Here is a 21,262-nt window from a genome sequence, read left to right as displayed (position 1 = left end):
AAGAAGCTGTGTTCTGCGTTTTCTGGCACCTAACGTGAGAGAAAAACACAGTGGCCGCGCTCTGTGCTGGACTTCAATCGCGCCCTCGCCTCGCGTTCTGTGCCAGACAGCGCTCAGCACTACCCCCAGGAAACTCCAAATAAGGGCAAGGAAGTGGAAACCCACCGGAATGAGTCCATATGTAGACACGACCTTATATGGCATGGCGGAGCCGGGGCTTCCGGCAAGCGCTCAGCTGCTGAGCACAGACGGGAAATCCGCGCCGAACTTCGGGTGCGCCGGGGCAGAAGACAGACAGCTCTTCCTTTTTTAATGGTGGGAGTCTCGGCCCCGGGGTGCTGTGATTCTGCTCGCGGTGGGCAATGATCGGCCTTTTGCTTTCGATTTATTGCACGGGGATCTGTTTCGCATTCTCTCCGAGTTGCCTTTCCCCCCCAGGCAAACGTCATGTGTCCTCCACTGCAGTGCTAAATATGGGCTTCCTCCTGTCCATATATGGACATCTACGTCACGCCAGGAGGATATAAAAAGGAGTGGGGATTCTCTAAATAGAGGAACAGCTCTCGATTCACTGCCAGTACAGAGCGAAACAGGACAGGCACACAGAGCGATATTGCTCCCTGTTTCTCTCTGAGAGAAATAACAATAAAACAAATCAGAACAAGTCCAAAAACAACCAAAAAAAGGGGAAATAACCAATATTAGCCGGAGCTATTGAATTTTCCTCGTCAGTTGTCAAGGAAAAAAAAAAAGGCAACATTTTGCAACATTTCGAACGCGTTTTGGAATGAACGAGAAAAGTGCCAGCTTTCACCGTTGTAATTAATTTTTCAACAACAAAACCAAAAACCAAAACAAAACAACCGTCAAAACTGGATTTGCTGTGCTAGAACGTGAAAGCCGAGAAGGAGACCCGAGAAGACTGTGGCTCCGCTCCTGCCTCTTCTCGCCAGCCCCCGAGGAGCCGTCGGTGGTCCCCTCACCTGTGCGCGCGCCCGCCCGCCGACCATGGCCGCGACCAAGACGGAGATGCTCCTGCCCGCCCTGCAGATCTCAGACCCCATCAACTTCCCGCACTCGCCCATGGATAATTACCCCAAGCTGGAGGAGATGATGCTGCTCAGCTCCGCGGGGACTCCGTTCCTCACCCCCTCCGCTCCCGAGGGAGCGGGGTTCGGCGCGGGGGAAACCGGGGACCAGTACGACCACCTGACTGGAGGTAAGCGCTCGAGCTCTGCCCTGTCCACGCGCGGGCACGCAGCGGTGTGCTCTCCGGGCGGCTCGCTCGGCAACTGTCAGGTGCAATAGAGACGGGCTCGGAATCGTGGCTGTTTCGTATAGAGATGTAATAGAATTTCGTTTAGCAACGGAACCGTGTCCAGTCGGGGGCTTCAGCGCTGCACGGCGCATAGAAACAAATTAAAAAAAACCACACAGAATAAGAGAATGTATATTTGCACACAGGCTGATGCACAACATCAGACGTGTAGAACGGATTCGAAATGAATGCATCTTCCTCTCGCTGCGATGGGGCGCCCGGCGCTCGCGGTAGAAGCCGAGCGCGCAGGCTGGGAGCAGCAGCGAGGGCGGCGCGCGCGGGGGGATTCTCTGCCCGCGCGTCAGCACCTGCTGTCAGCGCGGCGCGCGCGGGTGCCGGGCGCTCCCGCTGCACGAGGCAGCCCGCTGGAGCGTGCGGGGGACCCCAGCGCGCTCCGCTCCCACGCGCTGCCCGCGGGCGCAGAGCGGAGCAGCAGCCGTCGTGTGACAGCCGTGTGACGAGTCTCTGTGTTGTTGTTGTTGCTCCTGCAGACACGCTGTCCGAGATCTCCCTGAGCTGCGACAAGCACCTGCCGGAGCAGAGCTACCCCGGCCAGCGGCTGCCGCCCATCTCCTACACCGGCCGCTTCACCCTGGAGCCCGCGGCCAACTGCAGCAACAGCCTGTGGGCCGAGCCCCTGTTCAGCCTGGTCAGCGGCCTGGTGGGCATCGCCAACCCCCCCAGCACCTCCGCCCCGTCCCTGTCCTCCTCCGGCCCCACCCCGGCCTCCGCCGCCTCCCACAGCCCCCCCCTGAGCTGCTCGGTGCAGCCCAGCGAGCCCAACCCCATCTACTCGGCGGCGCCCACCTACTCCAGCGCCAGCCCCGACGTCTTCCCCGAGCAGGCCCAGCCCTTCCCCAGCCCCTCGGGCGGGGGGCTGCAGTACCCGCCCCCCGCCTACCCCGGCTCCAAGGCCTGCCCCGCCAGCTTCCCCGTGCCCATGATCCCCGACTACCTGTTCCCCCAGCAGCAGGGCGAGATCAGCCTGGTGCCGCCCGACCAGAAGCCCTTCCAGAGCCCCGCCTCCTCCTCCTGCGTCACCTCCTCCTCCTCCTCCTCCTCCTCCTCCTCCCAGCAGCCCTCGCTCACGCCCCTCTCCACCATCAAGGCGTTCGCCACGCAGACGGGCTCCCAGGACCTCAAGAGCGCCTACCCGTCCCAGCTGATCAAGCCCAGCCGCATGCGGAAGTACCCCAACCGGCCCAGCAAGACCCCGCCCCACGAGCGCCCCTACGCCTGCCCCGTGGAGACCTGCGACCGGCGCTTCTCGCGCTCCGACGAGCTCACGCGCCACATCCGCATCCACACCGGCCAGAAGCCCTTCCAGTGCCGCATCTGCATGCGCAACTTCAGCCGCAGCGACCACCTGACCACGCACATCCGCACGCACACCGGAGAGAAGCCCTTCGCCTGCGAGATCTGCGGCCGCAAGTTCGCCCGCAGCGACGAGCGCAAGCGGCACACCAAGATCCACCTGCGGCAGAAGGACAAGAAGGCGGAGAAGGCGGCGGCGGCGGCGGCGGCCACGCCCTCCCCGGCGGCCAGCTACCCCTCGCCCATCACGTCCTACCCCTCGCCCGTGTCCTCCTTCCCCTCCCCGGTGCCCTCCTGCTACTCCTCGCCCGTGCACACCTCCTACCCCTCGCCCGCGGTCGCCACCACGTACCCCTCCGTCTCGGGCGCCTTCCAGACGCAGGTGGCGGCCAGCATCTACAGCTCCCCGGTGGCCACGCCCCTGTCGGACATGCAGGCCACGCTGTCGCCACGGACGATCGAGATCTGCTGAGGGGCTCCGGTGGTCCCGGGGGCGGGACGGGGCGCTCGTCCGGCCTCCCGCACAATCAGAGGAACCGGCTTTGTTGTCGCCCCCAACCCCCTGCGCCCCCTTCGCTCTCGAACCCTTAAGGTACCCCGAAGAGGGAAAGAGGGGGGTTTGGGGGGGGCGTGAGAAAAGTGCCAAGGACTCCTTTAAGAGGACGCACACGAGAGCACCCCAAAAACGCAAAGACAAAACGAGACTTTGGGAGAGAGACAGGTTCCTGACGGGGATTTTAAACTGATGCACAGCCCTGCCGCCTCCCCCCCCTCCCCCCCAAGATTCCCAGGAAAAGATTGGAAGAGACTCGAGCCTCATCACAGTTTTTATGGCCTGGGGGGGGGTCCCGGCCCCCCCTCTCTCTCGCCGCCCGGCCTGTGGCCGCCAGACTCGGACGATATACATACACTCTAACGTATCCTGTATGTGCCATGTTCCGTTCCTCATTCTTTGGTACTCTTGATGTGAAAATTGATTTGCATATTTACATTGTATCATTTGAAGTTAGCAAGGGCCATATTTTATAAATATTTTTCTCTCTCTCTCTCTCTTCTGTAGTGGAAATGCTGTGACCAGTTTTGAAATTTGTTTAACGGGAAAAAAAAAAAAAGCACTTACGTATTCAAAGCATGTGTAAGAGTGATGTCCGTTTCTCTTATTTTGTAAATATCACCCACTGGTACTTTCTCTCGCTCTCTTTTTTTCCCCATGTCGCAAAAAGTTCTGTTGGAAAACAAAAAAAAAAATCTAGAAAAAACAGAAACCACGTTTATCGGTGCCTTTTGTGAAGCCTCGTGGATGTTTTGACACATCTGTTTGTGTGACTGGATGCTTTGCATCTCTATAGCCTTAAGGTGAAAGGGATATTTTTATACCGAATGTAAGAGGGATTTTAAGGGAAGACCGATGAAAGACTTGAGGGCACAGCTTCATTTCTTTAGAATGTAAGCAAAAAAAGTCTCCAAAGTATATTTTTGTAACTGAAATGTAAATATCTATATATTCAGGAGTTGGAATGTCGTAGTTACCTACTGAGTAGGCATGGATTTCTTGTATGTGATTTACATGCAGTTCATTATTTTGTGGTATTTTTATTTTGTAATTGTGTTTTGTTAAACCAAGTGACTGTTTCTGGCTTCTAAAAACACATGGAATGCGCTTTACTGCCAATGGGATATTTGGTGTACAAGATATCCTTACAGAGAAGAACTATAAATGAAATAAAATTATAAATATATGTCTTGCTTTCTCCCGTGAGTCTTTATTCGTCTGTCCCCGTCTGAAGCCCTATTCTGTCAATAGAGGAACATAAGGAGAGGTATAAATAAGAGAGGGACATTCAGATGGTTGGTTTCAACAACTTGGCTGGGCAGCTTGTTCTTCCACACACCATGGACTGGTGACTGCTCAGCTGACCATCCTAAATGGCAAGTGTTTGGTGTTCGCGCCTAAACACAGTTAAAGTGTGAAATATCACAGGCCACGCCTTAGTACATGCCTGTCCATGGCCTGAGCTCGGATTCACAGTGATCACTGGAAACACGCAGCAGTCACCATGCTGCTGAGACTCATTACCAGTCCTCCGAAATCTGGCTTTCCGTGTTCACAGCTCATCATCCCTGCACTCCAGGGTTTCACGTTAGCCAGGTATCGACCAGACGTCTTATCGTATAAACCTTCCCTTCAGCAGACCCGCTGTTATCTGTGATGTCGATGTCTGCTCCTGGTCCTGAAGGGGGCGCTGTGTCTCCCGGCGTTCACTTCAAGAGTCAGGGCAGTCGTGCACTCGACTGATCAGTATTGCCCCCGTCTCTAGCTGCTGGGGATTAGAAGTCGGCCCTGCAGGACCAGGAGCGAACATCACGCTCGCCGGTGTAGCTGTCCAGTCGATGGTCACAGCACGGCTACCCAAGTCACTGCTCCCAGTTTCATCCTCTTCCTCCTGGTATCCGAATCCAAGACCTCCAGAACTGGACTCTCCCCAGCCAAGGTACAGCCAACACTGCCTTATCCAAACATTTCCACTCTGCCAAAAATAATCTGGACTCTGTTGGTTTTAATGGGCGCGAATCTGGCTCAATATCTATTTGCTCTTACGTCTCTCATTATTGCTCATGAGAATAACAGAACGCCCGCACATGCACACACACAAGAGAAGATCATTCATCGTGCTGGCCTTTTGCTGGAAGGAGGGTTAGGACCCATGCCATGTGCCTTAGTCACGTGAGGCTATGGTGAAGTAAGAACAGCACTCGAGTCAAAGTGTCTCATGTCACCAGGGTAGATCCTGCCCCATCGCAGTCCAGCCCCACAAGAGCACTGTGGAGCCAGCCCTACGGCACGTGACTGCCCACACCGGGCATCGCCGGGGCTGCTGGCAGGGCTTGACGCCCCACGTGGGCACAGACTGTGGCACGGCCAGCCATGCCCGCGCCAAACTCAAGCCAAGAGGAGCCGGGAGCCGAACCGGGAGACCGGGCGGCAGGGGCGAGCTCGCACACGGGCGGGCCGCAGCCGGAGCAGAGAGACTCGAGGCGGAGAGTCCTCACCCACCGCCAGCAGGTCGGGCTGCGGCATGGGGGGGGGGGATGCCCTGCGGATCGACGGCCCACCCACTGCAGCCCGGAAGGCACCAGTCTGCTCTGCCTGACGTGCCCCCCGAGAGGCTGTGTCTCGGGGGGCGTCTTGATTACCCCCCTCGCACTGTGTACTTGACGTTTTGCCCTGCGGTTGTTCGAGGTGTTTCTTGAAGCTGCCATCTTCCCACGGCGCCACTTCCTCCGACACACTGGCCCTGCACCATGACGAATTCCACCGGCCAGCTCAGCTCAACCCTCCTGCGCTTTGGCAGGCTGAAAGAGTAAAACAGTGCGACAGAGAGACAGGGCTCTTCTCCAGAGCTCCGCGCATGTCTGACCCTCAGGAGTCAGAAAGTCACAGTCATGTGAGCCTCAACAGCTGGATCTTGAGCAATTTGCATGTTTTTCTCCCTTGGCTGTGCATCTCCATCATCAGTGAGTAATATTTTCTTCCTCTAAACAACTGTTCCTGCTGCATCCCAAAATCTAGAAGAATCCTGGTTTCCTAAACACTACCGCTACCAGTAGATACACAGTGAAGCTTGAACAAGAGGACATCTCTACACAAAGGGTGGCGGGAGTGTGGAACAAACTGCCCAGCCATGTGGTTGAAGCCGATACCCTGGCTTCCTGCAAGCAACAGGTGGATGAGATCCTGGGATCAATTAGCTATTAACTACCAAACCTCTGTACTCTGTACACACGCACCCTGAGCCTCCTCAAGCGAATGCACCCCCAGGCTTGCAGAACGTGCACCCCAAGCCTCCAGCACCTGCACCCCAAGCTCCACAGGCCACACAGTTCTTGCATGATGGACAATGCCATGTCTCACTGCAGCAGGCAGAGACTATACAGCAGTGCCTCCCCTAACCACCCAAGCTTTTGACTGGTTGGCAAGAATTCTCCTGGAAAAATGTTTTATTTGTATCTGGTGGTGTAGCAGTTAGCACTGCTGCTTCTTATCTCTTAGGTCCAGGGTGCAATTCTAGACAATGGCAGGTTCTTAGGAGGAGTTTGCATGTTCTCCCTGGATTTGCGCTAGTTTTGACCTAGTGTTCGGTTATCTTCCTGCCTCTCAAAGACACGCTGGTAGTTAATTGGTGTGTGCATGTCCTGTCACAAACCAGCATTTCATCCAGGGTGTAGTCTCTACTTCCAGGATAGACCCCTGGTTGCTGTTACCCTCAGCAGCCATCAGGAGGCGGCAACGTGGAGTAGCGTTCAGGGCTCTGGAGACACAGCTGGATGGCTGGGCATTCAAATCCTGCTTGGGACACCGCTGTTGTAACCCTGAGCAAGGCTCTGCACTCAGAGAGCTCCAGTAAAAAGCCCAGCAGTATAAATGAGCTCAAATGTGCGTTGCTTACTGTAGGATAAATGCATCGTACGGATGCGTTAATAATAAAAAAAATAAGAGGCTTTCTCAGAATGGATGATGCACGGTTAATAATTTCCACGGCTAATGTGAGTTTCAGTACACTGCACATGTGAGCTTTTCACATTCGGCTCAAAGCAGCCAACAAGGCAGAACGCATGATTAAAAGCTGGTCGGTTGGATCAAAAACCTGCAGGGGCTTAGAAAGCACAATCAAGGGGAGCCGGACTCTGTCACTGCAGCCCTCCCTCTGCAGAAGGCTGTTCCTGTTATCCAGGAACTCTGTGGCCCTGGAATGCTTGTAACAAAAAAGAGAATCAAACTGAGCTGAGATTAAGAGGCTGATACAATCAGCCTTCACCCTGCTTGGATAAAATCCCTCTTTTTTTCATTGGTCAGTGCTGAAGCGCTGCGGCTTCCTAATCCTCTTGGATTGGATAACACTTCTATTCCCAGATTAACTGAATGAAAGGAGCCTGTCAGAATTCGTCCGTACTAATACTGGAATCGGAAGGCCGCGAAAGCAATCTCTCTCCATCGCGCCCGTGCGAGTGCGCCCCCAGCGGTCGGTGAGATTTCCCGGGTGTCGCGCCTCTCCGTGTGGACGAGCCTGTGTTCAGAAGCAGCCGCCCGTGGCTCAAGGCCCAGGCCTGGTCCCAGATCCGGCTCGGAGGGCATCAGGACTCCTGCCACAGCTCCTGCACTTTTCCACAAATCCACACGGGAAGGAGCTCGGGAGCACCTCCCATCTGCTCTCTTCTAGGTCCTGGGCGGGGGTGCAGGTGTCAAACACGGTGTAGGAGGTCCGCACGCACTCACAGTGGTGGCTGAGCGGAATTTTGTGCTGGAATTCCGGCCACACTTCTGCCTGGACAGACCAGTGCAGCACACCTACTGTAGTTCAACCTTTCAACCTCTCAACACGCCAACGGCCCTCAACGGTGGAGCTGCGCTACAGCATTAGAAGATGAAAGGCCCGATTTCCTCGACTTCTTCTTCCCCGTTTGTCACTGCAGAGTGTAACGCAGAAGCTCGCCTCGGGCGGCCCAGTCGGAGCCCTGCCCTCAATCCCACTGGAGATCTGGGGCTGGCTTGAACAGCGCAGCCCATCACCGGGCCCCTCGCAGTCCTGACGGAGCTCGAAGAGCTCTGCGAGGAGGAGTGGGCCAACGCTGCCACATCCAGGCGTGGCACAGAACTACCCAAACAAAATTCTGTCTGTAACTCAGGCGAAAGCGGTTCCATCAAACATTAACTCAGGGGTGTGGAGACTAATCCAACCAACCTTTCGAGGCTTGCATTCCTAATGGCTTTTCAGCAAGCTTGAGCAGGCGTTTTGTGCTTGCAGGTCGCCTGTTATAATGTGTAAGCACAGGGAAGATGGATTCTGACAGAAGGCGTCTTGTCGAGAGCCCGTTAGGCCACACAAGGTGGAAAGGGTGTGCAGGCATTCTCTAGGCTCTGTGCTGTTGGCTGGTGTGTCGGGTGTGCTGGTGTCATATACTGTACGTGTTCCCATGTGACAGCACACGAGGGGCCGTCCGCTGTGCTGATCAAGGAGAGTTAATGCCTTTTACCAAGGCCACGTGGAGCCCGGGAGAAGATTAGTGAAGTCCTAAATGGATTCGCAACAGCAGGGGCTGTAACAGTTTGTCTATTTGTCTCCTGAAGAGGTGGAATTACCGTGATTTTTATTTCTTGAAAAACGAATTGCAAATCTTGGTTTTGGCCGGCTCTGTTCTTCCATTTGTTTCTCAGCTGTTTGCTTCAGTGCTTCACAGGAATTAAAACAGAGAGACTGGACTGATGCCTGGATAGATTTCATTTCCCCGCCTTTTCATCACGATGCACTGATCTTTGGATGTCCTTCACAGCTTTTGGAAGAAGGAGACCAAGCATTGCCTTTTGTGTTTCAAGTGAATGGAGGAAAGGGGGCTGCAGAGTGGTGGTGAGGGCCTGACCTCGAAGCCCAGGGTGAGAGCACTGCGAGCTGGATGTTGCCAGTTTCTAACCCTGTCACCAGCCAATCGTGACTGGGACCTCCCATCTGGAGGTGTTGGCATGGTTCCAGATAGCTCGTGTGACCCTGTGTGATGTCATCGAGAGACGTGTGGCCCCTCCTATCAGGGCTGACTCTCCTGGCAGACTCTTTGGAGCTGGCTACTACTCTAATGAAGGACGGCTCTGCTTGCAGGGGTGTGGGAGGACAATCTCCTAGTGTCTCATTCTCCCCTGATTGGGACACTGAGCATACAAGAACGAAGAAACAGCTACATTGTAAGGAGATCATTCAGCCCCATTCGGCAGATAGTAGCATATTGATCCAAGGATCTCATCTCCATCAGGCTGGGCTGGATGGGCTGAGAGGCCTTCGTACTCTTGCAACGTCTGTTCTAATATAACCTCCCAATTGAGAAAGAAGCCAGGGTAGGGTATCGGCGTCAATGACGTGGCGGGGCAGCCTGTTCCATACACCCGCCACTCTTTGTGGAAAGAAGTGCCTCCTGCCTTGACTCGAGGATCTCATCCTGATGTTTCTTAAAAGAGGCCTGGGCATCACCCCCAACAACAACATTACATTTTCATTCTTGATTTTTCATGCCAAAACTGTGCCTGTCTTGCCCAGGTACTGCCTCATGTCCTTCAGCCACAGCTTCTCCATTTTTAAAGACGAAACTATACATTTTACTTATAGATGACTCATTTCTGTAAATTTTAATGCAATATTTGTATCCGATCACACATATGCTTGTACATTAAACATAGAATTGATCAAAAATGCATTATTCCGTATGACTGGGTGTGAAACATGGGAGCATCTTTGTGAGCGCATTTACAATGCAAACCAGTTTACACACATTTAGCGCACATTATTTCCTCCACCAGACAATTACCGTTAGCTTGGGATAACGCAGGCAGGGGGACGCGCGCATTATCTGGAAAAGACGGCGCGCGCGGAGGCATTAACGAAGATGCCGCGGAGGACTCGGTCCCCGGAGGACAGGGGGGCGTGTGAAACCTGTCACATGTGATCAAACCGCGAGAAACCGACAGGAGGACCCTGGAGCTCCTGCAGCTCGCGCCACCAGAGGTTCCTACCCCCAAACTCACACTGCTCTTTGTTCAAGCCTGCGTGCTTCTCCCTGGTACATGAATACTAATGTAAAATGATAATAACGATCTGCTGCAACTAATCTCTCTTTTGTGGAAAAGATCAAATGATATCGAAGTGAGTTTTTTTTTTCTGCCAGCGGAAAGGCCTCATTAGAGAAAAAGTTCCAAAGCTTTTTTTTTTCTTCTTCTTTCTTCTCGCTCCTCCTGTTTGGTTGGATTTTGTAATTTGCCACACGGCCTGTTTGAAGTTTTCCAAAAATGTAGAGCACATACTTTATTTTACTGACGTCTTTCACATAAACAGCTTTAAGGGGAAAAACAGTATATGCATCTACTGCGACGCGTGAAAAACACATATACTGTATAGCGTTGCGTACAAATTGTGGCACGTGGAGGTAATTGTGGCCGTCTGGTCCAGTATGTGTATACTCTGCTGATTTATTCTGAAACAACGCCAGTCGGGTGTCCGGTCGAGAGTCCTGAGCTCACTGGGGGAACAGCTGATCGCCACCACGAGGTATGGGCCTTCTCTGGTGTAGTAGCAAGATGCTGGCAAGCACATGATGACCAGACAAGAAGCATGACTTGTCTCTCGTAAGAACAGAAACATCTGATCTCCCCCAACGATGCTTGGGGGTCCACTGCTGCACCATGGAAACCAGGTGGGTTTCTGGGTTTAGAAATAGCAATCAGATCTGTTCACTCACTCACTCTGAGAGTGGGGACACGTCCAGCGGTCAGCGGTCTCTCTGCCCGCGCTGACTGGCCACAGGCACTGTCGGAGGTCACTCAGTGAGGCGATGGGTCTGTAATTACATTGGAGAGACTGGCCCTGTTCCGTCACCTCGAGAGTTTCCGAACAAGACAGTAGTTAGAAGTAATAATCGGACTTGTTAAATAATCACAATTTATTTCACCTTGAGCTGCTGTGATCAGGTTTTTAGAGATCAGTGGGATCTCATCAGCGTGGATTAAAGATTCAAGCTAAATGAAAAACGGGTTTGTTCTCAAACCACTGCTATCTTTCAATAACAACTGAAGATTTTATAGTAGTCAAAGACACTACTGGAGGCTTTGAGCCTCCTGGTCCCGGAGGTATGTATAGAAGTGGGCCGTCCGGTCCCTGTCCCGGAGGGGCGGCGTGTCTGGGACAGATCCGTCCAGTCCCGGTCCTGGAGGGGCGGTGTGTCTGGGACAGATCCGTCCGGTCCCGGTCCTGGAGGGGCGGCGTGTCTGGGACAGGGCCGTCTGGTCCAGGTCCTGGAGGGGAGGCGTGTCCGGGACAGGGCCGTCCGGTTCCGGTCCTGGAGGGGCGGCGTGTCTGGGACAGAGCCGTCCGGTCCCGGTCCTGGAGGGGCGGCGTGTCTGGGACAGGGCCGTCCAGTTCCGGTCCTGGAGGGGAGGCGTGTCTGGGACAGATCCGTCCGGTCCCGGTCCTGGAGGGGCGGTGTGTCTGGGACAGGGCAGTCCGGTCCCGGTCCTGGAGGGGCGGTGTGCCAGGGACAGGGCCGTCCGGTCCCGGTCCTGGAGGGGCGGCGTGTCTGGGACAGATCCGTCGGGTCCCGGTCCCGGAGGGGCGGTGTGTCTGGGACAGAGCCGTCCGGTCCCGGTCCTGGTGGGGCGGTGTGCCAGGGACAGGGCCGTTCGGTCCCGGTCCAGGAGGGGCGGCGTGTCTGGGACAGGGCCGTCCGGTCCATGTCCTGGAGGGGCGGCGTGTCTGGGACAGGGCCGTCCGGTCCCGGTCCTGGAGGGGCGGCGTGTCTGGGACAGGGCAGTCCGGTCCCGGTCCCGGTCCTGGAGGGGAGGAGTGTCTGGGACAGGGCCGTCCGGGACAGGGCACTCCGGTCCAGGTCCTGGAGGGGCGGCGTGTCTGGGACAGATCCGTCCGGTCCCGGTCCTGGAGGGGAGGCGTGTCTGGGACAGGGCAGTCCGGTCCCGGTCCTGGAGGGGCGGCGTGTCTGGGACAGGGCTGTCCAGTTCCGGTCCTGGAGGGGGGCGGCGTGTCTGGGACAGAGCCGTCCAGTTCCGGTCCTGGAGGGGCGGCGTGTCTGGGACAGGGCTGTCCAGTTCCGGTCCTGGAGGGGCGGCGTGTCTGGGACAGATCCGTCCGGTCCCGGTCCTGGAGGGGCGGTGTGTCTGGGACAGGGCAGTCCGGTCCCGGTCCTGGAGGGGCGGTGTGCCAGGGACAGGGCCGTCCGGTCCCGGTCCTGGAGGGGCGGCGTGTCTGGGACAGATCCGTCGGGTCCCGGTCCTGGAGGGGCGGCGTGTCTGGGACAGATCCGTCCGGTCCCGGTCCTGGAGGGGCGGCGTGTCTGGGACAGGGCTGTCCAGTTCTGGTCCTGGAGGGGCGGTGTGCCCTTAACCAGTTGGTCTGCAACTGACTGCAACAGCTTCTCCCAGCTCCTACACACAGGCCCTCCAAGTCCAGGACGGGACAGCCCTGAACAAAGAGGCCCTGACTTTCGGTGAGGCCGTGCATACTTGTACGCACACTCCACACACTAGTTTCTTGCACTCTGAGAAGAGGGGGAAAAAAAAAGGATTCAATTAATTGGTCCCCTGATCCCAGATTGACTTTTCAAATTGCTCAAGAAACGGGAGATTTGCAAGGCAAATGCAAGCCCTCAACCTGAGCGCCTGAGCACAGGAACGCTGCTGTCTGCTCCCCAGGGGGATCCAAGGAGGCGTCTCCAAGAGCCATCCGTCTGCCTGAAACCAGGAATCAGAACGGTGCACAGCAACACAGATCCGAAAAAAACCCCAGCATAACTGCCAGGGAAGGATGTCCCATTTTCAGATAACAAGGAGTCCACATTACCATCTGAATTTATGCATGTCTACAGCTCTGCCACACACACAGGCGAAAACACATTGTGAGAATCATTTGATGTTGTCTTAAACTAATTAAAAATAATTAGAAAACAGCGAGGTTACCCCTAGCACTTTAATGGAGCCATTAATTTATTTATTATTTTGCTTTACTACCAGAAGCACTACTTTCTAATACCTGGGATCCCTGCCCTTTTCAGTCTAAACGTCTGCAGTGATCTCCTGCAAAGATGCCTCAAAAGACAAGAAAAGTCCTGTTTTTTCAACCTGTCTGCTGCATTTTTTAAAGCATTTGTTTGCCTTTTTTAATATGTACGTGTGTGAGCGTGTGTGTCGGTTTTCCAATGAAATTGAGTGAAAAAATACTTTCACGCTGATGAAATGCCACTTTCAGCTCTGTTGCAAAAGAAAGGCGATAAATCACTGCGTTGTTGCGGTTCTCACCAGACCTGTCAGATTACAACCTTCTGGTAGTTGAGAAACCACAAAGGGTGTGTGCGTGTCTTTGTCCCTGATGGCTGTGTCTTTCGGAATAGTCGTGATAACCGTAACAGCAACAGGACTGCATTTATGAGCGCTTTCTGACACAGCATACAGTGCACAGCAGCACAAGTGCATTATTACACGGCACAGAACACATGAGAAAGAGGAAACGAAAAGCCCAGCAAACCGACTGAGTAAAATTAAGAGTACAAGTCAGCTGTACGTTAAAAGCTGAAGTGGAAAGACAGGTCCTGAAGTGACTTTTCCAGACGTCAGCCGTCTCAAGTGGACTGTAGCGAGGGGGTGCCTGAGAGGAGACTCTCTCGCCTGGTCTTCACTCAGAAAGGCCTGGATCAGCACGTCTCACAGGAGGAGCTGGGAGCCATCCATCCAGTTTCTAACTGCTTTATCCAGTACAGGGAGGTGGGGAGCTGGAGCCTATCCCAGCAAGCAATGGGCTCAAGGCAGGACACACCCTGAACTGGGACAACAGTTCATCACAGGGCCATACAGACACGCACACACTCACACCAGGGCCAATTTTCCCAAGAAGCCAATTAAACTACCAGTATGTTCTTAAACTGGGAGGAAACTGGAGCAGCTGGAAGGAAATCCATTTGAACATCGGGAGAACATGCAACCTCCACACAGATAGCACCCCAGGTCTGGAATTGAACCCAGGACTGCAAGGCAGCAGTGCTCCCCTGTGCTACAAGAGCTGGGTCACATTTAATGAAATAAAGCCTAAAGGAATGTAGAGCTGGGCCATTCAGAGATCCACGTCAGCAGAAGAACCATAAAGTCCACTCTAAATTTGACAGGGAGCCAGAGCAGTTGGCCAAGGACAGGAGTAAGGTGCAGATGCAGACACACTGAAGCCACTGAAGCCTAGTGAGTACTTAAGTACACTTTATTCCACCCTTGGTGATATTCTGTGTGGAGCTTGCATGTTCCTATCAATGAACAAGTGGGTTTCCCAAAGTGTGCTTTCCCTAGTGGATAAGCGGAAAAATAACACAATCTTACTTGTGTTTCAATATAAAATTAAAATGGAAAGGTATCCATGCCTCCTAAGTCCCTAGATTTACTAAGGACAGATGCCAGTTAATTTTAGTCCCAATTTGTAGTTGCTTTCAATGCAGAGAAAAGACGTTTCTAAAGGAAAAATGTCATCAAAACACAGATATGATGTATGTGCTCAGGCAACATAGCGATGGGATTGTTCTTACTACTGCCTCACACCTCTGAGGTCCTGGGTTCAATTCCACCCTGGGTGATGCTCTGTGTGGAGTCTGCATGTTCATCCCAATGCACAAGTAGGTTTTCCAAAGTGTGCCAAAAGACATGTGGGGTAGGTTTGATCGGCTACACCAAATCGCCGCTTTGAGGCAGGGAACTGGACAACTCATCTCACTATTCCACCCGGTCACACTTCCTGCTGCCTCTCTCTTTACACATGGAGCAGAGCATGAGTTACGTACACGGTACACTTCGATCTTCACTGGCAAAATCCACACAGGACTTGACTCCAGGCAGTACAGTGACAGACACATGCTGTACAGTATACAGCTATATACAGAATATAGGGACTATATACAGAATATAGTCGGACGGAGACAAGGACTTCCATAAAGTCCCTGCCCAATACTAGCTACATTTCAGAGAACGGTTATCGACTCATTGGGAGACATTCTGGGGAATTTCGGAAGCCCTGTGGACACCTTGCTGTGCTGAACTACAACAGAGAATGGCTTTGGCCTCGTTATCATGAAACAATTAACTGAGCAGCAAGAATATTGATTACAACTTGAGCAGTGCAGAAACAACGCATGAACATAATCAGTTGTGAATCACTGCTTAATACGTACCTGGAAACTCAGGTTCCGCGGAAGGCGGCTGGCTGATCTAGAGTTAAGTTTCGAAATGAGCAGCGTGAGATGGCGAACCAGATGACGAAAGGGGCTCGAACCTTTCTGCTGTTTCCCCGAATCCAGTATGTTTACGCTCGAGTTTCACAATACCCTTCACGTATCCGCTTGCTGTGTAATGCTATTATTACACCTAATTTGTCTTTTTGCCTGCTGTTCATGTATGTCTTGTTATAGGTTTTGTAACCGTAATATACCTGTTGTTGTTTGCGGAAGAGGTGTGTTATAATTCCGCAAAATTAAACTAATATATATACGAATTCGTTTTCATAGATCTGTAAGGATTCAGACCTTGCAAACGTCTTAGTCTTCGCCGTGCTGCAGGTGCGCCTGATTTACCCGGAGCTGCCGGCTCGCGCGGGGGGGCTCTTCCGGTAGCGAGGCACCCCCCTCTGATAGGCTGCTCTGTACTCTCCGGCAGCAGGCGCAGCAGGGCTAGACTCCGCGTAGACTGAATAAGACTTTGATTTTCCTTGCTCCTGTTAATCTCGGTATACTTCCAACAAAATTAGACATCATTTCTTTGTGCGTTCGCGCAAAACAGGGCCTCTTTCCCCCTGCGCGATTTGTTTTACCAGGGTTACAGGGAGCCGTCTGGACGAGCTGCCTCACAGACACAGTTCTGAGTTGAGCAGATTCTCCACAGTTCGGACGGAGACAAGGCTTGTGGTGTCGTGTTTTGCCGTGGTCTTTCGCTAAGCCCGCGTTTAGAGAAGAGGGTTTCATGCTGTGGTAAAGACTACGATTAAGGGAGCGCACCCCCTAAACTAAACTAGTCCCCCCTAAAAAAAAGTTGCGGAGGGCAGAGGTTTGGCGCGAGGGGTGATGTGAGGGCTGGCCGCGCTCCTCTTCCACTCCCACGGGAGCAAAGGGGAGGATTTTAAAAAAAAGTCAAAGGCGGGCTCAGAGGCGAGCCGCGGTTTTGAAAACCGGGACCCCCTCACAACAGCAGTCTGAGCCCCCCAATTCACAGCGGAGCCACCTCGCGAAACCTCTGGGCTCCGACTCCAAGAATCTGCGCTTTGTAAAAAAAATAAAACGGTGTTTGTTCTCGTATGCTTTTAGGGGGTTAGTAAAAATGAAAAGAGAAAGAACAAGAAAGCCATCGTTTTACGGCGACCGACAGCATTTCACGGCGGACGTTGACTGCGATGCTAATGAGGCCCTCCATTCTGATCTGAAATCTATTTACAGTTTCTTTTCATCCTCATCTGAACGCGCCTTATTTGTTCTCTGCCCGCAGGCCTTTTTAGATCCTGTTTTTGAAATATGCCGTTTGATAACCACATCATTCACTGCGCCCCTCCAGTGACTTTAACTGGCGCTTTAATCTGAGACCCCAGCCGGCCTGCAGACCGCAGCAAAGCTGCGCTCCTGCGGGAACCCCCTCGCCCTGGCAAACCGGGGTCAAGCCTAGGAGTCCCCCCGTTACTTCTTTGGAAATGACCGTCGACGTTATGTTCGGGGCTCGAGATCTTTTGCGTGGAGCTGTTCTCCAGGCCTGAATCTGCCTTCTCCTAGGTGATGAAAGGGCTTCTGGTTTTAATACGCACATCTGTCACGGGCTCGTACATCAGTCAGGCACAAGAAACGTCGCTGCGTCTCATTGCTGCTCGAGAGTCGTGCCTTTCGGCAACTTGCTTTTAAGAACCCGCAGAGAACCATTCGTTTTTTTCCCCTCTTTTGTTTTATTATTTCTTGGGGGGGGGGGGGTATCAAATATTTTTTCTTTAAAAAAAACAACTGGAGCGTTTCTTTTTTTTTATCTTGGTGTGAATCATACAGAGCTCCAAAACTGAAACAACAACAAATCATGTTATACAGGTACATCCTACAGGACAGGAGGGCGAGGGACAGCGCGCTGCTTGGTTCCGGTCCGGTGCTCTGGTGTTTAATGCGTTTTTAACTCGCTACCCACTCGCGATCACTGCGCTAGCGGCCCCCCGTTTACAGCTGCCTTTGGGGATTTAGGGTGAGCTATAAGTCTAGCTGGGTTGGGTCTCTCTGATTTGGGGTGACCTATCAGACTAGCTAGGGTGGGGCTCTCTGATTTAGGGTGGCCTATCAGACTAGCTGGGGTGGGTCTCTCTGATTTGGGGTGACCTATGAGACTAGCTGGGCGTGTGGCTCTCTGATTTCTGATTTAGGGTGACCTATCAGACTAGCTGGGGTGGGTCTCTCTGATTTGGGGTGACCTATGAGACTAGCTGGGCGTGGGGCTCTCTGATTTAGGGTGACCTATCAGACTAGCTGGGGTGGGTCTCTCTGATTTGGGGTGACCTATCAAACTAGCTGGGGTGGGTCTCTCTGATTTGGGGTGACCTATGAGACTAGCTGGGCGTGTGGCTCTCTGATTTCTGATTTAGGGTGACCTATCAGACTAGCTGGGGTGGGTCTCTCTGATTTGGGGTGACCTATCAAACTAGCTGGGCGTAGGGCTCTCTGATTTAGGGTGACCTATCAGACTAGCAGGGCGTGGGGCTCTCTGATTTAGGGTGACCTATCAGACTAGCCGGGGTGGGTCTCTCTGATTTGGGGTGACCTATCAGACTAGCTAGGGTGGGGCTCTCTGATTTAGGGTGGCCTATCAGACTAGCTGGGGTGGGTCTCTCTGATTTGGGGTGACCTATGAGACTAGCTGGGCGTGTGGCTCTCTGATTTAGGGTGACCTATCAGACTAGCTGGGGTGGGTCTCTCTGATTTGGGGTGACCTATCAGACTAGCTGGGCGTGGGGCTCTCTGATTTAAGGTGACCTATCAGACTAGCAGGGCGTGGGGCTCTCTGATTTAGGGTGACCTATCAGACTAGCTGGGCGTGGGGCTCTCTGATTTAGGGTGACCTATCAGACTAGCAGGGCGTGGGGCTCTCTGATTTAGGGTGACCTATAACACTAATCAGATGGGGCGGCACTTCAGGCTGGGAGACCGCCCTACTCTAAGGAGACTGGGGTGGGATTCCTGTAAGTATAGAGGCCGATGACTGAACCACTGCCTCCTGCTTTCAGGGACATAGTGGGGTCGACCCCCAAGTCCTGTATGTCAGATAAGGCAAAGATAAGCTGTGGGGTGTTTTGCAGGCTAGCTAGAGAAATTCCGGGTGCCTCTTCAGCCATTAATACTACTAATGCACCTTTATTGAACCAGACGCAGCAAGCCAGCGAGCTCAGTGGGTGGTGTGCACAGGTCAGGACAAGTCACAGCGCGTGTGTAAAGGTGCAGCGAATGAGAGGAGGCAGGAGGCGTTTCTGGACCGACACAGACAGTACCGGTTGTGTTCATCTGACAGGTTACACCTTGAGGTTCCACTGAAGTCGGCTCCACCCCACCCGCTCTCGTTACAAACGGGTACCCGGGCTGTCGTAGGAAATGAGGTTTCTTTTTTGTTAATGAGCTATTCACCCGAACACAAATGTGAATAAAAGAACCAGCTAAGAAGTGATCGATTGCGAGACGCTGGGGTGGGTCGTTACCGAGTTACTTTAGAGATGACCGAGATCTGCTGGTAGTATGTCGCGTTGCGTATAGACACTGCTTCCTCCCCACCGCGACCGGGCGGTTTCAGGGTTTAGAGTTCGCCCAACAAGCCCTCTCCACACCACGGCTCATGGCTCGGTCATCAATGGGATTTGGCAAAAGAAAGTTACTACAACAACAACAACAACAACAACAAAAAACCGTCAACCGTCACCCTGCAGCCCAGCCTGTCCGACCAGACCGCCTCCCCGCCGCCGGCCTCGCGTGCCTGCGGACTTCCGGCAGGAGCGCGGAGCTGCCGGAGAGCACGGGAACAACAGGTGCGCTCATCTCCCCAGACCCGGCCAAGCGTTTCAGCGAATAGCTCACAAACGCGAATAATAATAATAATAAGAAGCTACCCGGTGGTGACTGAGCAGGCACAGTCCCCACGCAGTCCCAAATTAATCATAATGAATAATTCCTTACACTTACATAGCGCTTTTCTGGACAATACACTACAGGTAACGGGGACTCCTCCCCTCCACCACCACCAGTGTGCAGCCCCACCTGGATGAAAGAGACAGTAGCCAGAGTGCACCAGTGCGCTCACCACACACCAGCTCTCAGTGGGGAGGAGAACAGAGTGATGAAGCCCGTTCAGAGATGGGGGTTACAAACGCACGATACCCGTCCAGTAACCAGTATCCACTGTCAGGCTGAATTACACGCTGTACGCGTGACGTCGGATAGACAGAGCATGCAGACTCCACACAGACAGATTCAGACCCAGCACCTGTGACGCATCAGGGTCAAAGTGCCGCCCATGAAAACAAACAAAAAATGAAATAGCTGAGTCAGGTGTGAAACATTTTCTACCGGCACCACACTTTTGTTTTGATTTATTTTCGCCCGTTTTCCTTCCGTTGTCATTCGGGGAACTGACGGCCCTACGTGACGCTGAAACAGTCCCGTCTTTCCCTCTCTCTCTCTCCGTGCTCCGGCGGAGCGGCTGGGTTTCGGCTGAACGAGCCCCGCCGCGGCGCGGGCGAAACCTGCAAGTCCGCACTTGCCCGGCCCGGGCTGTCCCGGCTCGCTTCCTAGCGCCCGCTCGGGCAGCAGGCTGGCGGGACAGGCGTCCCTGGGGACACAGGCAGGCGGACGGGATGAAGAGATGTGTTTGCACGCTGCTCGTATGAAACTTTCACACGGGGTCAATGCGTAGTGTTTTTCGTTTGCTCTTTTCTGACTCAGTCTTTCCGTTGCCTTGTCAAAACTACTCAGCTGTACACTGTTCCGTGCTTTATCGTGATTTACTGCACCTTTACCGTGGTATAGGAGATCACAAGGCTTTAAAATATCTCCCATCGCCTCAAACTCTGCGAGGCCCGTGCGACACCTCAGCCTTGCTCACCTGCCCCAGCAGTGAAAGTGCAGACCCTGCCACTCTGGTGAACGTGTCTCTCTCCCTCCCATCACTGTGAATTTCCTGCACCACTGAAAAAGCAGACGGAATGACAAATTCTCTCTCTGTTTGTAAGGGCGTCATCCTCAAAAACACTCCCGGGACTGAAGGCAGACTTGCCCCACTCTGGGACACCAGTCCAGGAGAGACCAGTCCAGTAGACACCAGTCCCCAGCCCCACTCCGGGACACCAGTCCAGGAGAGACCAGTCCAGTCGAGACCAGTCCCCAGCCCCACTCCGGGACACCAGTCCAGGAGAGACCAGTCCAGTAGACACCAGTCCCCAGCCCCACTCTGGGACACCAGTCCAGTAGACACCAGCCCCCAGCCCCACTCCAGGACATTGGAAGAGACCAGTCTCCAGCCCCACTCCAGGACATTGGAAGAGACTAGTCCCCAGCCCCACTCTGGAACACCAGTCCAGTAGACACCAGCCCCCAGCCCCACTCCAGGACATTGGAAGAGACCAATGTTCCAGGACATTGGAAGAGACTAGTCCCCAGCCCCACTCTGGAACACCAGTCCAGTAGACACCAGCCCCCAGCCCCACTCCAGGACATTGGAAGAGACCAGTCTCCAGCCCCACTCCAGGACATTGGAAGAGACCAGTCCCCAGCCCCACTCCAGGACATTGGAAGAGACCAGTCCCCAGCCCCACTCCAGGACATTGGAAGAGACCAGTCCCCAGCCTTGCTCTGGGACACTGCTTCAGGGCAGAACACGTATGTGTGTCTATGCATGTGTGTGAGTGTGTATCTGTGCATCTGTGCGTGAACGTTGTCTATGCATGTCTGTGTTCATGAGTGTGTCTGTGCGTGTGTCAGTGTGTGTGCGCTGGGGGGAGGGGGATCCCCTGAGAAAGGAGGGGTGACCAAGGGCGTGAGGCAGAGCGGACGGCTGAG

The 21,262-nt window shown here is 53.8% G+C and overlaps 1 protein-coding gene across 1 annotated transcript; it reads left to right on the top strand.

Moving 5' to 3' along the window:
* Positions 1-545: 545 nt before the first annotated feature.
* egr1 (early growth response 1) lies at positions 546-4,371 on the top strand. The gene is made up of 2 exons (XM_088932915.1): positions 546-1,219; positions 1,810-4,371. The coding sequence occupies exons 1-2, from the start codon at positions 1,009-1,011 to the stop codon at positions 3,102-3,104; spliced, it is 1,506 nt and encodes a 501-aa protein (XP_088789041.1). The 5' UTR covers positions 546-1,008; the 3' UTR covers positions 3,105-4,371.
* The last annotated feature ends 16,891 nt before the right edge of the window (positions 4,372-21,262 follow it).

This window comes from Atractosteus spatula, chromosome 14 (genome assembly GCF_055471065.1).
Source record: "Atractosteus spatula isolate fAtrSpa1 chromosome 14, fAtrSpa1.hap1, whole genome shotgun sequence".
NCBI lineage: Eukaryota > Metazoa > Chordata > Actinopteri > Semionotiformes > Lepisosteidae > Atractosteus > Atractosteus spatula.
This window is presented reverse-complemented; position numbering and strand designations above follow the sequence as displayed.

Coding starts and splice junctions, on each gene's coding strand:
- egr1 (XM_088932915.1), top strand. CDS start 1,009: ATGGCCGCGACCAAGACGGAGATGCTCCTGCCCGCCCTGCAGATCTCA. Junction 1,220..1,809: donor GTACGACCACCTGACTGGAG/GTAAGCGCTCGA, acceptor TTGCTCCTGCAG/ACACGCTGTCCGAGATCTCC.